Source organism: Merops nubicus, unplaced genomic scaffold, assembly GCF_000691845.1.
Source record: "Merops nubicus isolate BGI_N331 unplaced genomic scaffold, ASM69184v1 scaffold15035, whole genome shotgun sequence".
Lineage (NCBI taxonomy): Eukaryota > Metazoa > Chordata > Aves > Coraciiformes > Meropidae > Merops > Merops nubicus.
The window spans coordinates 25,556-39,186 of NW_008607779.1; the positions used below are offsets into that span (position 1 = coordinate 25,556).

General features: G+C 38.5%; 1 protein-coding gene across 1 annotated transcript in view; it reads left to right on the forward strand.

Annotated features, from left to right (window-relative positions):
- LOC103772730 (ADAMTS-like protein 1) overlaps nucleotides 1-13,631 on the forward strand; it is a gene marked incomplete at its 5' end in the record, with an annotated part of 62,902 nt that overhangs the window by 9,218 nt on the left and 40,053 nt on the right. Inside the window, one exon of the mRNA XM_008940073.1 lies at nucleotides 11,175-11,301. Within this exon, the coding sequence (XP_008938321.1) occupies nucleotides 11,175-11,301 (127 nt within the window). The remainder of the gene's footprint in view (nucleotides 1-11,174; nucleotides 11,302-13,631) is intronic.

The window sequence follows — 13,631 nt, forward strand, 5'->3', positions numbered from 1 at the left end:
ATTCTTCTGTTTCTCTTATCTTTTTCATTTGTTCTTCATGTTATCATAGTCTTCATAGTTGGTTCTCTCTCAACTTACTTTTTGTCTTCTCCTTGTATGAATTCAACAAATGTTCCCTTTGTGGACTCTGGAAAGGAAGAAGAAGAAAAACAGTCTTTGCATTCTCAGATGGGTGATCAAGGATTATCCAAGGCTTATTCTGTCTCCAGTACTAATGACTGAATCTGCATGTTGCTGTACAGCACGAGAACAGAATTAAAAAAAATAAGTAGATTTCACAGTAAAATGCTGTGGAGTGTTTCTGAAAAGTGAGTCCCATGAATGTTGCAGCCAAATCCTCCTCACCTGATGGAAATGAGTATTGCTTCCCTGAAATCTCATTCATGCATGAGATGCTTGCAGTCTGGGCAGTCTCTTTTACTTGTACAAGTGGAATGGCCTTCCACTTCTGCTATCATGTCCTCCTCCCCAGATCAGGGGTCCCAGCTTCACAGGAACCAGGAAAATGAAAATGCAGCAGTTTCCCTGCCCACACAGAATGTCTACCTCCCCTCTTTTCTCATGGGCATTTATTCTTTTGACATACTTTTCTTTTTTCTGAAGTGTGTAATTAGGGTTGTTGCTTTAAGCGTTTCAGCCACAGCAGAGGACAGCAGGAGTACTTCTCTGTGAAAAATCATGAGAGCCACTGCAGAGTTTAACATCAGTTTTGCAGTGAAAGGTTAGACGCTGAAAATGATCATAACCAGAACACTCCCTTTGACCTAACTGCTGAAAGGCTGTAACTATGTAAGGTCTCCTATCACAGGCAAAAAGTGTAGACATTTCCTGAAAGTCAGATAAACTTTATAGCAAGAACATGAAAAAAAAGATTGATTCCACAACTGATAGCAATATTTAGTTGAATGGTGCCTATTAAGTAGACAAAAACTGTTTTATTAGCCCAAGAAATTGATGAGGTGTGTGTCTGGGATGTGTTAAACAGTGACTGGTTTCTCATACATACAGGTGTGTAAGGCCTGTTGACTCCTTTAAATTTCTCCAAGGATTCAAGACAGAAGAGGTCTAGTTTTGCTTTCTGTTATTTCAGCAGAAACCTGGAATAATTTTACAGCAGTCTCAGACTGACCTGCTGTCAAAAAAACCAACTCTGATCCTAATTGTGTGAGAATTGTTACCGTTATTACTACTGCTACTACTACTGCTATCACTATTGAAGACCATGAAATTATTTCATATATGTGGTGGAATAACACATATTATTATTACATAATATCATACCTAATTACATGCAACATATAAATATTACAGCTCTAACAGCAGGAGTGGACCCTACATCTCTAAGAAAGCCCTTAAGGAAGTTTGTTACTACAAATTGCTCCAGATTGGAAAATGCTTTTTTTTTTCTTCTCCCAAAACTATCCATCTTTCTCCCTTACATTCTTTCAGTTTTATAGGTTGTTAGTTAGAGCAACATCCCAGAAAAGCTTATTTTGATATCTACTATTTATGATAGTATTAAATTGTTCTTTACAGACTTGCTACCAAATACTACTAGAGGTAGTTTTTAACTTTTCTGATTTAATGATTTCTAAGATTTTTTCCTGTTGAGCTACATACTGAATTCAAGTCAGTTGTCAACAAACTTAGTTTTCTTACTTACCTTTCACAAACAGTGAAAAGTACCAGTAACAAAGGTTATCAGTCTATGGACCCTAGTATACTGTGAACATAGGCTGAAAATCACTTATTTAAAAAAAAAAAAAAATTAGAAAAGATGATTTAATAAAATGCAATGGCTTGTTATAGGTTATTAATTTTTGAATTTAGTATTGTGGCAGAATTGTAGCAAACAAAGGCCAGCTGAATTTCCAAAGTTACTGTTTATCTCAAACTGAGGCAGTGAATGCACTGGGTTAAGAATATTTTGCTAGGAGTGTACTGAGAATAGTTTCATACAGCTTCTGCACAAATAAAACATATTTATTTCAAATATTAGCATTAAGTGCTGTTTACTATTTTGATGTTACTTATATGCTGTTATAAATCTGTCATAGGCAAAGAAATTGATTGCGAATTGAGATTCACCAATTGTTAAACTACTTCTAATGTAAAGGAAGAACTACCCTCTGGATGGTCACATGCTGCTTTGTCCAATCTGTGTCCCCTATTGGACAAATTAAATCTGGAGATTTAATAGGTGAAGCAATAATCTATAAATACAAAAATATGAGAAATGGGGAACTCTGTAATTATACAGGGGCTTGAACTTACACATCTGATCTTTTCTGACATCCTACTTTGCAGACTTTTCTGCAACAAATGTATATTTTGTTAAATAGTTTTTCCCACTGTACACCTACCAAATTATTATGTTCTATATATACGCATACTTAAATGGCTACATATATATATGTGTGTGTGTTTCTAATTTTTTCATCAGAAACAGTGGCTACACTGTCTGGTGCATAATGTCAGAAGAGTGGAAAAATCTGCTGTATTGTCTCCTTTAAAAAGATGACTGTGTTACACTGCCTGTCTATCATGACTTCAGGATGGACAGTTTTTCTTTCTCTTTTTCTTCCGTCTACAAAATGTTGTTGCACGGATCCTTTCCTCTTCCCAGCAGAGCAGAAAATACAGAGCTAATCAGGTAGCAGTGTCACTTTACACTGTGTCCACTGTGTGGATAATGTACTCACTAGCACAGTAAACTTTCTTGATGAAGGTAAAATATAGATTTTAAAGAACATAGGTTAGGTGGTCATCTCAGCAGGTTCTTGAAGGCTCATGAAACTGCATCAGGTTGTGACTGTCCTTGTGGGATGAGCCAGGGGTACTGCTGCAGAGACTGGCACCTGGGCCTTTGGCCATTCTTATTCATTTCGTAGTTTGGGACCTGATTTCTTTGCATTCTCTCCTCAGACCCTTCAAGTCAATTCCAGTTTTGAGAAATGAGAAGGCCAGGCTCCTTCTCACCCTGTCTGAAGGCCTGGAAGAAAATATCTTGTATTTTTCCACCCTGCAACATTCATTGCTCTAATATTAGAGACTATTCTTATCCATACTTGCTACTTGTAATGCAAGGGATCTTGTGCTCATTTTGACAACACCTCATTTTTTTCTGCACTTCAATTTGGCATATTATCTAACTGTGAAAACTCTGAGAGACAGCAGTTTCCAGAAAGAGGTTTTTAATTGTGTTGCTGTTTTACGTTCACCCAAGAGGACTGAAAGTGCCTGGTATTTGCGCAGCTGATGGAAAAGTAGATGAATGAATGGCCTTTGTTCCATTAATTCTCTACAAATACACATAATTTTTGTTTTTACCAGTGTGTATTCATTTTTAGATGCATTCAGTCCTTCATGAAAGCTTCCAGAAATGATCTTTTTTGTCTGCTAAGGCTATGACAGAAGTCAGGTTAAGATGAAGGAAAGTGTTGGAGGAAACAAGTTTAAGAATTGAACTGTAATCCAGTTATTTCTGCCGCCTGTTTGTAGCTGTCTTTTTTATTTTTCTTTTCTGAGCTATTAAAAAAAAATAAATAAAAATGTAAAAACTATAATAATGGTATTATTTAGACAGGAGGGTTGATAATTTTCCTCAGACATGTAGAAGGCATCATAACAGGATCAGTTTTAAGCTGTCTTTCAATTTAGCCCAGCCTTTTGGCATGGTGATTATATTGGCTTTTCAGTTTCTGCACCAAGCTTCCAGGCCTAAATGCTCAAAATTAGTCCATCTTTTTTTAGCATGTATTGAAACCTACATGCCTTCTGGGGATATAATGTCTCACAAAGCAGTGAATTCTTGATTTCTGATGGCCAGGGGCTTTTCGAACTGCCTCAGGCTGAACAGCTGAACTCCTGCTTGAACTTCCTGTCTAATAATATTTATCCTGATCTACTTCATGTTCTGTGGATAAGAAACCTTAATTTTGTTTTCTTATCAATCAGTATCGTTGTTCTGCAATGAAAGAAGTAAATTTTCCCTCCGCATGCCATCTTTCCAGTGCACATAAAGGAGTGGGCAGGAGAACTTAATGGCTCCTAAGTGCAATAGCCGAATGCTTAAATTGCTGTCATCATGCCAGGTAGAAATATTTTTGTGGCAAAGAGTGGCAAGAAAATGGAGATGTGTTTATTGCATGAAATAATCTGCATTTGCATTATTAGAATTCCACTCCTGTGCCCTGAGCTATCAGTTTTCTACTTTATGATCCAACAGAGATTGGCACAACTGCAGAGATATTTTCACAGAATCACAGAATATTAGGGGTTGGAAGGGACCTCCAGAGGTCATCGAGTCCAACTCCCCTGCCAGAGCAGGACCATATAGTCTAAGGCAATTTTCTTTCAGTCTTTCAACAAAAACAGTACCTGCTGTTACCCCTGAATAGACAAACTCTGCTGTGGTTATGTCTTTGACAAACAGCACAAAGAGCACCTCCCTTTGGTGGGAGGGAAGCACGCTGTAATATGGGAACTTAGCAAAGAGAAGAAATTCAAAAGAGCATTTTGGAGACTTCTTAGAGTTCTGCTGCAGTTACCAGGCAGTCATCTATGTCCATGTATTCCCTTACACCACCTAAAATACTGAAATGTGCAGAGTGGCATAGATGGTTTAGTGCTGTGTGAAGATGTCAACATGTCCATCCTGGCTGATCAGGTTTGAACGTCCCCACCAAAACAGATGTGTGGCTCTCATTGAAGACCATGGCAAAGCTTCCATTTACTGCGAAGATCCACAAGAGCAGGGCTGCAGTCATTTTAACTGTTTTCCTCTGTCATCCTGTGTCTTCTCATAGAGCTTGCATGGATTCCTCTTACAAACTGAGCAGCATGTTGGAATACCCTACAGACTAAACAGTTTTGTCAGTGGCTTGAGGACATGCAGTCTTTCGCCATTATTTGAACTGTGGGTGAAGCCTATTCCTTGATAACAAAGATTATGTCCTGCCTGGAGCACCAGAAAGTCTGCGCTGCCACTGTTGGTAGCAAAGCACTGCAACTGCAACTGTATCCTCATTCATCCAGTGAACAGATTAGCTCCTCTCAACAAAAGAAGCCTGTCTGAGAGGAGGAAACTTTTTTATGTAGGAAGATTCCTTTTAACGAAATTTATAAGGATAGGAGTTGCCTTTTTCCCACATCCAAGACTTTAATGCCTCTAGACATCCTCATTTAGAAGCTATAACTTTTAAGCTGATTTAATTGCTTCCCTTAAAATCAAGGGTGGTTTCAGATTGAGGTTACATTTGTTCTTTTCCTTGAGGAAACCCTGAGAAAATGGGGATTTTTCTTTAGCTCCTGCTGCTGGGTGTTTGCCATTTGCTTCTGGTTGAAACACAGATTCTCAATGTCCTCTGTCTCCTGTGCTGGGCAGGTGAGGCTTCATGAGGGTCTTGGTCTGGGTTTTAAAACAGTAATAGCAGAGAACCCTGGCTAGCTGGGGATGCTAGGCTGATGGGACAGATGCCAAGCAGGATCTGGCATTTGGTTCCAATGGATCAATGTCAGTTAAGGCAAAAAGAAACAACGAAACACTGAGCTGGCCAGCCACATGCTTCGTGTGTTGGAAGGTGCATCTCAGTCACCCCAGTGGCTATATTTAACAATTTGACTACTGATCAGTAACTTAAGTTTATTTACACTGCCCAAACAGTTGCAAGTTGTGTTTGGTTCAAGTACTAAGCAAGTACATTGATTGTACATGTCACTGAGCCTACTGTTTCCAGCATGGTTACAAATTGCCTTGCCCTTGTGAAAATAACCTTACAGCCTTCAATGATAGTTACTGATTGTGGTGTGCTTGAACCTAAATTCCTTAGGATATGAGAAGATCCTGCCTAATGTTTGGGCTGCAAAAAAACTGCCTGTCGCAGGATAATGTTGGCAGACTGTACTTAGAAATGATGAAGCTGAGAACTGTCATCATAAGGTGTCAGTGAACTGAAAGGCAGATATCACTATGGGAGGGCTTGTGAGTCCTTCTATCACAGACACAAGTCCAGTTCCAGTTTGCTGTAGACCCTGGAACTCGGTCTCTCCACAATAATTTAAAGAGTACAACAGTTCTTCATCCTGATTGTAAAACAGGATTTTGGACCCAGTTGAAACAGGGGCTCTGATCCAAAACTTTCTTCAGCTAAGCAGTGACAATCAACACAAGTTCAAGACTGAGCCCCACATTAGTATCCATGTGAAGGGCAACTTTGTTTTTCTCAGATTCTCAGAACTTCTTGTGTTTGAACTGTAGACATGCCCTTTGAAAAAGAGAGATTTAATTATAATTGGCTAGATTTGCAAGCTTGCTTTATTACATTATTTCCTGACCAGTGTTTCTTAATATTGAAAAGAAATGATTATGAAAACTTACTTCAGGGCATTTCCAGGCTAGCAGGGCTGAAGCAGAACCTGTCATTGCTGGTCTAGTTTTATTTCTGGAAAAATTTGCTAAACTGATCCAAAGTTCAAGTCCACAAGGGCAACACACACACACATAACGTTCATGCACGCACTTAGTGGGTTGGTTTCAACTCCTGTTGTGGGACTTTCAGCCTGATGCCTTTAAAGCATACATAAGCAGTTGCTCTGATAATCTGATGACCATCTTTTTCTTGCAGTGTCCTGGTAAAAATTATTTTGCAGAAGTATCTCAGAGTCAGGAATATCCTTATTTTGCCTTTTTGCCAAGTCGCTGACTGTCAGTGGAGTAGAAGTGGGAGTGGGGAGGAGAATCAAATTCAGCATGAAGTATGGGACTTAAGCCTAAAATGTAATATGGAATCTTTACCTCTGAGGAGAACTGTGGTATCTTATGCCAGAAAACAATACAGGCTCATCCAGCTAGGGATTAGCTGATATTTTTCTGGCTTTTTGTTGCTAATGTTTTTATGCAAACCCCATAAGAAGAATAAAAAATCAACTCACTTTAGAGGTGGTAAGGAACTGGGCAGGGAGTTGGTACTCACCTGTGATTTCCTCACTCTGGCACTGCATGGCTGACATCTTCCATATAGTGATGGATCTCCAGAGCTCTGCATGATCTGCTTTTACTGCTGTAGGGGCATTTAACCACAACAGCAATGAGCTTCACAGGAACACCTTTAGAAATATGCAAGAGCTTCATCCAAAACCTGTTGAACTTGTAAGTACATTTTCTTGATTTTAATGGGGTTTGGATTAGATTGTCAGAGAACTTAATGGAGCTGCTTCTGACATTTTATGCAGTAACAATCTGCAGTTTAAGCCTCTGACCACACTTTAGCAATATGAAACTCAAAAGACTTCAGTGTGGCAAGCCTGTGCTTCACTACCCTACTTGAAGGGGAAGAAGCTTAACATATAATAGAAATGAGCATGAAAACTGCTTACTTCAGAACATTTCCAGGCACAACTTGTTGCAATAATCCATTTTCGTTCCTGGTGGGGGATTCCTTCCCATTCCTGTATGGATTGAAAAAGACTTCATCTCCCTAAACACCCCAGGATATATTAAGATCAAGACTAGAATGCATTAGAAAAGGAAGTTTCTGTCCCACAGAGACTTCAGAATCTGAACATTGGTTCTAGTTTAAACCAAGTCAAGGAACTGACATTTCAAATTTTTCGGAGAGTGAAATATACCCCAGACCTCTGATCCAAGAATGTCAGCATTTTGTTTCAAACTGTGTCCACCAAACCATTACTCTGAGCTGTAGATTAGAAGTACAATATTCCTATTCACTCCTTTGCCTAGCGAGCTGATCAAGCAATATCTTCTGTGGTGCTTTTCCTAACGAGGCCTCAGCCACTCCTAGTCAGATGGGTATAGCCCATAGGTCAGTGTCTCAGGAGGATTTTCTAGCTCTGCACTGTAAGTGACTCTACTTTTCCTGAGAGTTGCATCTCTCCTACTGTGTTGCATCTTTGGCATCTGTGATACCAGCAGTTCCAAAACCTCCTCTCTGGGTTCTGTTCATGTTATGGGTGGATGCTGAAAGAATCAATTCTCACTTCCTGTTCCTTGTTAACTCTCTGCAGATTGCGGGGAGGATGGTGGCATAATTTCACCTATAACAGTGAGTTCTCTGCAGCCTTGATGGAGAGTGAAAACAATGTTGTGGAAATTACATATTCTCTTCTCAACTCAGCCAAACCTACATTTCTTCTGATCATAGAGACAAAAGGGCTTTTTTTCATGAACTGTGTATTTTTTCAGGAACATTTTAATGTTTCCCTGTCTGATTTTTTGCTTTCATAGGAGTTCAGCCTATACAATGTTTTCATGTAAGAGGTACTAAAAAATAATATAAGAGATCTGGAGTAGTGTTTTTCATTTTAAAGCATCACTGACTCCATTGCAAACACTACCAACCTTTTTACTGAATGTAATTACCTCCAAAAGATGGAAGCAAGATTTCCCTGGGTAGTGAAGGGAAAAAAGAAATGCTGTGAATTTGGGAACATTTCTTGTTTCAGGAATTAGTTAATCACTCATGAGGGTTTTTAACTGAAATTTCATACATATCCCTAGACCTCTGGATACCTATTAAGACAGACAATCTAATAGAATAAAGCAAAAAGTTCTGCAGAAACCTTGGGGAGAAATAAGAAATTTATTTAATTTCAATAAAATTTCTAATAACATAAATTTATCTGAAAGACTACCAAGTACAGGAAGATTGAAACAGGTTTTTTACATACCACGTAAGTTTTGTTGTTCCCACGAGGTCTCCATTTTTCTCATACTTGTATCTGAAATACAGTATTTTAACAAAACAATAATTTTTGTGCTATACAATGACAAGCTCAAAAAGAGCAACAAATCTCAGTATAACTTCCTTCCACACCTGAGATTTTCCTAGTAGTGTCCTCTGCAAGTAATGACCTGTCTCCAAATTGCTCAATTTATAAATTAACTTTAATCAGCATACAGCCCATAATAAGTGCAAGCTGGTGACATATGAAGTTTCAAAGGCCTTAAAATAGTGAAAGCTGGTTTTGAAATTGGTTGCCTCATAACTGGATTTAAGATCCAACCCTTCTCACATCGAGGCAGTTCACATGTTCTTTTCAAAATAGGCAAAGCACACAAATTTGGATATTACTCTAGACTGAACCATTGAGTGAATATGAAATAAGTTATGAGCAGATACAAAAGAGAATTCTGGCTGTTGCTCTGATAGCTGTGTTCCTCAGCAGGACCCTTCTCACTGTGGATCTAGGGAGCTGTAATGCACTTGAAGGAAATTAATCTGATTTGTAGGCTTTACATCATACAGTTTTCAGATCATGCAAGTGCGTTTTTTCACATTTTGCCTATACAGAGATGTTTGTTAAAATTAAAGCAAACTGGTCTGTGTATATCAAAGGTGGTTCAGTTCTTATAGGGATATTCTTATTCAGAAAAAAAAATAGATCTAAACCTTTCGTGGTATCACTGATATATTTGATATATCTGTACTTGGACACTCTGTATGGAGTAGTCACAGTCTTGGTAATCTTAACTTTATCTTCAACTTTTAGCTTCAGCTATCTGGTATGATAAAATGTCTCTTGATGTCTTGATATGACTAGTTTTGCAGGGAAATGTGTCATTTACGTGTAACTGTTACTCCATTAACTCTGATAAATTCTCCTGGAGACATTATAATAAAATGCAGAAGCATAGGAGACTGACATAGTCCTGATCTGGTAGAAGTGGGCATAGTAAAAGAAATTTGATAGTAAGTTTCATCAAGGCTAAATTCAAACATATAATAATTTAAATTAAATTAATTATACTGTCAATGGGGGGCGGAGCAGGGAGAAGGGAAGGAAACTGCCATTGTGCCACTAGTCAAATAATGATGATAAAAATGGGAATTAAATTGCTAGAAGTAAATACTGGTTATTAATCAAAGCCTGCCTTTTCACAGGAAAGTGAAAAGAAATGTGAAATCCAGAAATATATCTCACCCTCAGTTTGCAGACTGCAGTTCTGCACTTGTAGCTTTGCACAAAGAAGGGATAATAATCTGAATGTTTAAGTGGGCAGGTTACACATCCAGCTTTTATGGGCCTGGATGTTAAGTCACCTATTTGCTCTTATCAGTTTCTAGGACCAAGCTCTCTAACCTAACTGAAACTCACAGATGCAGGAAAATTTGAAGCTGAAATAAGCACTTCATTTAAAATTCCCTGTGTTTATATACACTCTGTGTTTGGCTAAGAGTCTTAGCACAAACTCTTTAGAAGTAGAATATATACACAAAAACTTTTTCATTTCTTACTTTGCATGCCAAAATGCTGGAAGGCCTTTCATTTTCTAGTATGTATAAACATAATTATAACACTGTATAGACTTGCTTCATTTCTTGGATTTCAATTATTTATGTGCAAAATTCATAACTTGGATGCAGAACTCAAAGTTAAAAAAAAGGCCTACATTAACACTGAAATACTTTTATATGCCATTTGTTTAATTATAAATCTATTAAATTATAAATTTATATTTGATTCTCCTGGGAACTATTGTTATTTTGCAAACTGAGATAGCTAGTTCATCTGTTGAGGTTTTACAATATTTAGCAAAATAATTTGCACATAAACATAAAGTCGGTTTCAGAGCAGTTAATTGCATTTCTGACTTAGTTCTTTTGTTTTAACCATTCCCTCCTTCTTTATCAGTTCTTTAACAATGTTTGAACACAGGCATTGGTAGTGCGGAATGGGATTATTATCAAGCATAATTAAATTCATGTTGTTTTCCCAGCAGCATAGTGGGTAAAATTTCACTGAGATTTCAGCCATCTTACTATTTATCACCTGTGTTGTTCTTTATCTGTCTGCTTCCTATCTGTCTTCTTAACTATGTCGGGCATTTTTCTTTGTGAAACTCTAAGAGGTGTAATTTCTGGTAGGAGTTTGACCAAGAAAGGTTCAAAATGCCCTAAAAAAACAATCTCCAACAATACTTTTTTCCTTCTATGGGCTGCAAAAGCCATTGAGCTCTAACCTGCTCACTATCTCATGTCTGAATTCAGTTCAAACTCTCAGCCAGATTTGCTCAGTTTCTTTCATTGCTGAGTTATTTTATGGTCCTCTAGAGATGCTGAGAGAGAAACTTGGCCGTAACTAGTTGCAAAGACATATCAAGCAGTCGTTCAGTAGGTGCTCATGTTGAAATGCACATCTTTCTTTCTTGCCAGGTTGTTGGCTGTGACCGCCAGCTGGGGAGCGCTGTCAAGGAAGATAACTGTGGTGTCTGCAATGGTGATGGGTCCACCTGCCGGCTGGTTCGAGGCCAGTATAAATCCCAGCTCTCAGCAAATAAATGTAAGCTGTCCCTTCCGGTAAAGTGTCAGCTTGCTGTCTTAGTGAAATGCATGGTTCTTGTAAACTAGATTTCACCCCACTCCTTCTCAGGCAGTGAGATGATCATAGTCTGTCTGGTTGTTCCCATGGTTTCTGCCATCTTGGGTTAAATCAGGCTTCCACAGACTACATCTGTGGTCATGGAACCGCCATGAAAGGTGGCACCAGTATACACCCCATCTCAGTCAGCTAGTTTCCTGGGAGGAGTGGGAGAACAAGAGTGGTTTCTACCTATGCTGCTCTAGCTGTATTAGCAGACTAGGTTTGGGACTTAGTCCACACTGATCTGAACAGAATGTTTTGTGCTGCTCTACAGGAGAGGGGAGCCCTGGGAGGACGATGGTCCCAACCTGGCACAGTGCTCTCTCCTAGGTCTATGGCCGCAGCACACCTGGCTGCATGCTGAGCATGGTCACTTAGTCTAGAGTCCAACAAGGTGCCTAAATCACCAGGAGGTGCCTACACGGATGCGTACAGAGAGACATGGGCTTTCTTGTACACTGTCTGAGACAGCTTCGACTCAGAGTGGTAAAGTAGCATTAGTGTGCCCCAGTGACAGGGTTGGTTTATCCTGGACCCCAGGTAGGCTTTTTTTTAGCCTGGTTACAGCACCATAGGTGAAGCTATAAAAGTTTTGGGGTGAGAGAGAGGGGGCACTTTGAAGGAAAAAGAAAAAGAGAAAAGAAAAATAAAAGCAAAGGAAAGTGAAGAAAAGAGACGACAGAAGGAAGGACAGAGGGAGAAAAGGACTAATCCGCTAAAGAGTTCTATTGCTGAGGCAGGACTACACATTACAGTGCAAAAGCAATAATTCACAAAGATTTAGGAACGGAATTTCACCTCATTGTTACTGTTTCTGCAATGTGCATGAACAGATTCAGAAATCTCCAGGCTGCTTGAGACATGGTAGTATTTGTGAACTTTTTTGGCTAACGCTTTTTCCTGTAGGAATAATTCATTGGTTTTCTGTTGCTTTGTGGTTAAAAGGTTCTCTCTCTTCTACTGAGGATAAAGGCACTAATATATTATGCACAGTACTAAAATGTTAATAAAAGAGAGTTCCTGCTCCAAATGGTTTGCTATTAAATAAAAAGAATGCTATATAGGTAGAAGAGCAGATGGCAAAGAACATCATCTTAGACTGAGAGAAATGTGAAAACTGTTAGAGAATGGTTTGTTCAGATGCATTTGCATGCAAATAACTACTATACGGAACTCAAGTAGATAATCAGATTTTATATTCACTCTGTATAAACCATGTAACATTAGTCTCTCTCCTGTTGTAGATATGTATTTTGTTATGCACAGTATGAATTTTAAATATATCAAAAGTGCTCCTTTAATTGGCTTTTTACAATTCTAAAAGCACACTTACAAATCTCCCTTACATGTGTGAATTTATGTGAACCTTTTATGTGGTTTGTTTCCAATCAGTTTATGTACATGCTGTGAAAATTTGAGATTTAAAAAGTTGACAAGCTTTTCAAAATCTACTCTGTGTTTATCTTCTGCATTTATTCTCCCCAGCACTGTTCAAATACCTGTGAATTTGGCACTTTGTGTCAGTATCTTGCTTACTTGTCACTGTTGTATCTAGCTACATAAGCACATCTGGGATCAGGGCTTAATTTATTTGATGGAATGACTAGATTACATTTGTTTTAATTCCAGGTTATTCCTATAAAATAGTCTTTTCTTGTCCAGAATTATGTCTATTTTGTCAGTGGTACGACCAAGGCATTAAAAGTCTGTGTGAGCCAGACTGCCATGCAATGTAAGAAATATCAGAAGGGGCATGTGCTGCAGTGACCAGGTATCAGCAGAGGCTCACTTGGGATTTTTATTTGCATAGCAGAGCACAGTGTTCAATTTTGGGAACTGTGCTGGGAAAATTGCACAGTGACCTTTACACCAGTGCTGTCCCAATTGTTTCTAAAGTTGTTTGTGTCTCAAAACCAACTTAGACACTATCTTGAGTTCATCACACTGAAATAATTTTCTCTCAGTGCTCATATCCAGTTCCTGCTCCATGCTGTTTATATCATGCAAAGACATATGAGAAGGGTAGTACTGGAAAGAAATTCATAGAGCTTTTAAACACTTAGCACTTGCTATGGGAATAGCTTCCTAGTATTTATTGGGCTAATATACACCTCCCAGTGGCCTCAGAAACAGAAGCATAGCAGGGTAGGATGCAATGTGAAGCTGAATTTTATCCTACATTTGTATGAAAAGGGAAGCACCTGTATCTATGTTTTTGTTTTTGATTTGTTTTTTTTTTTAAAATTATT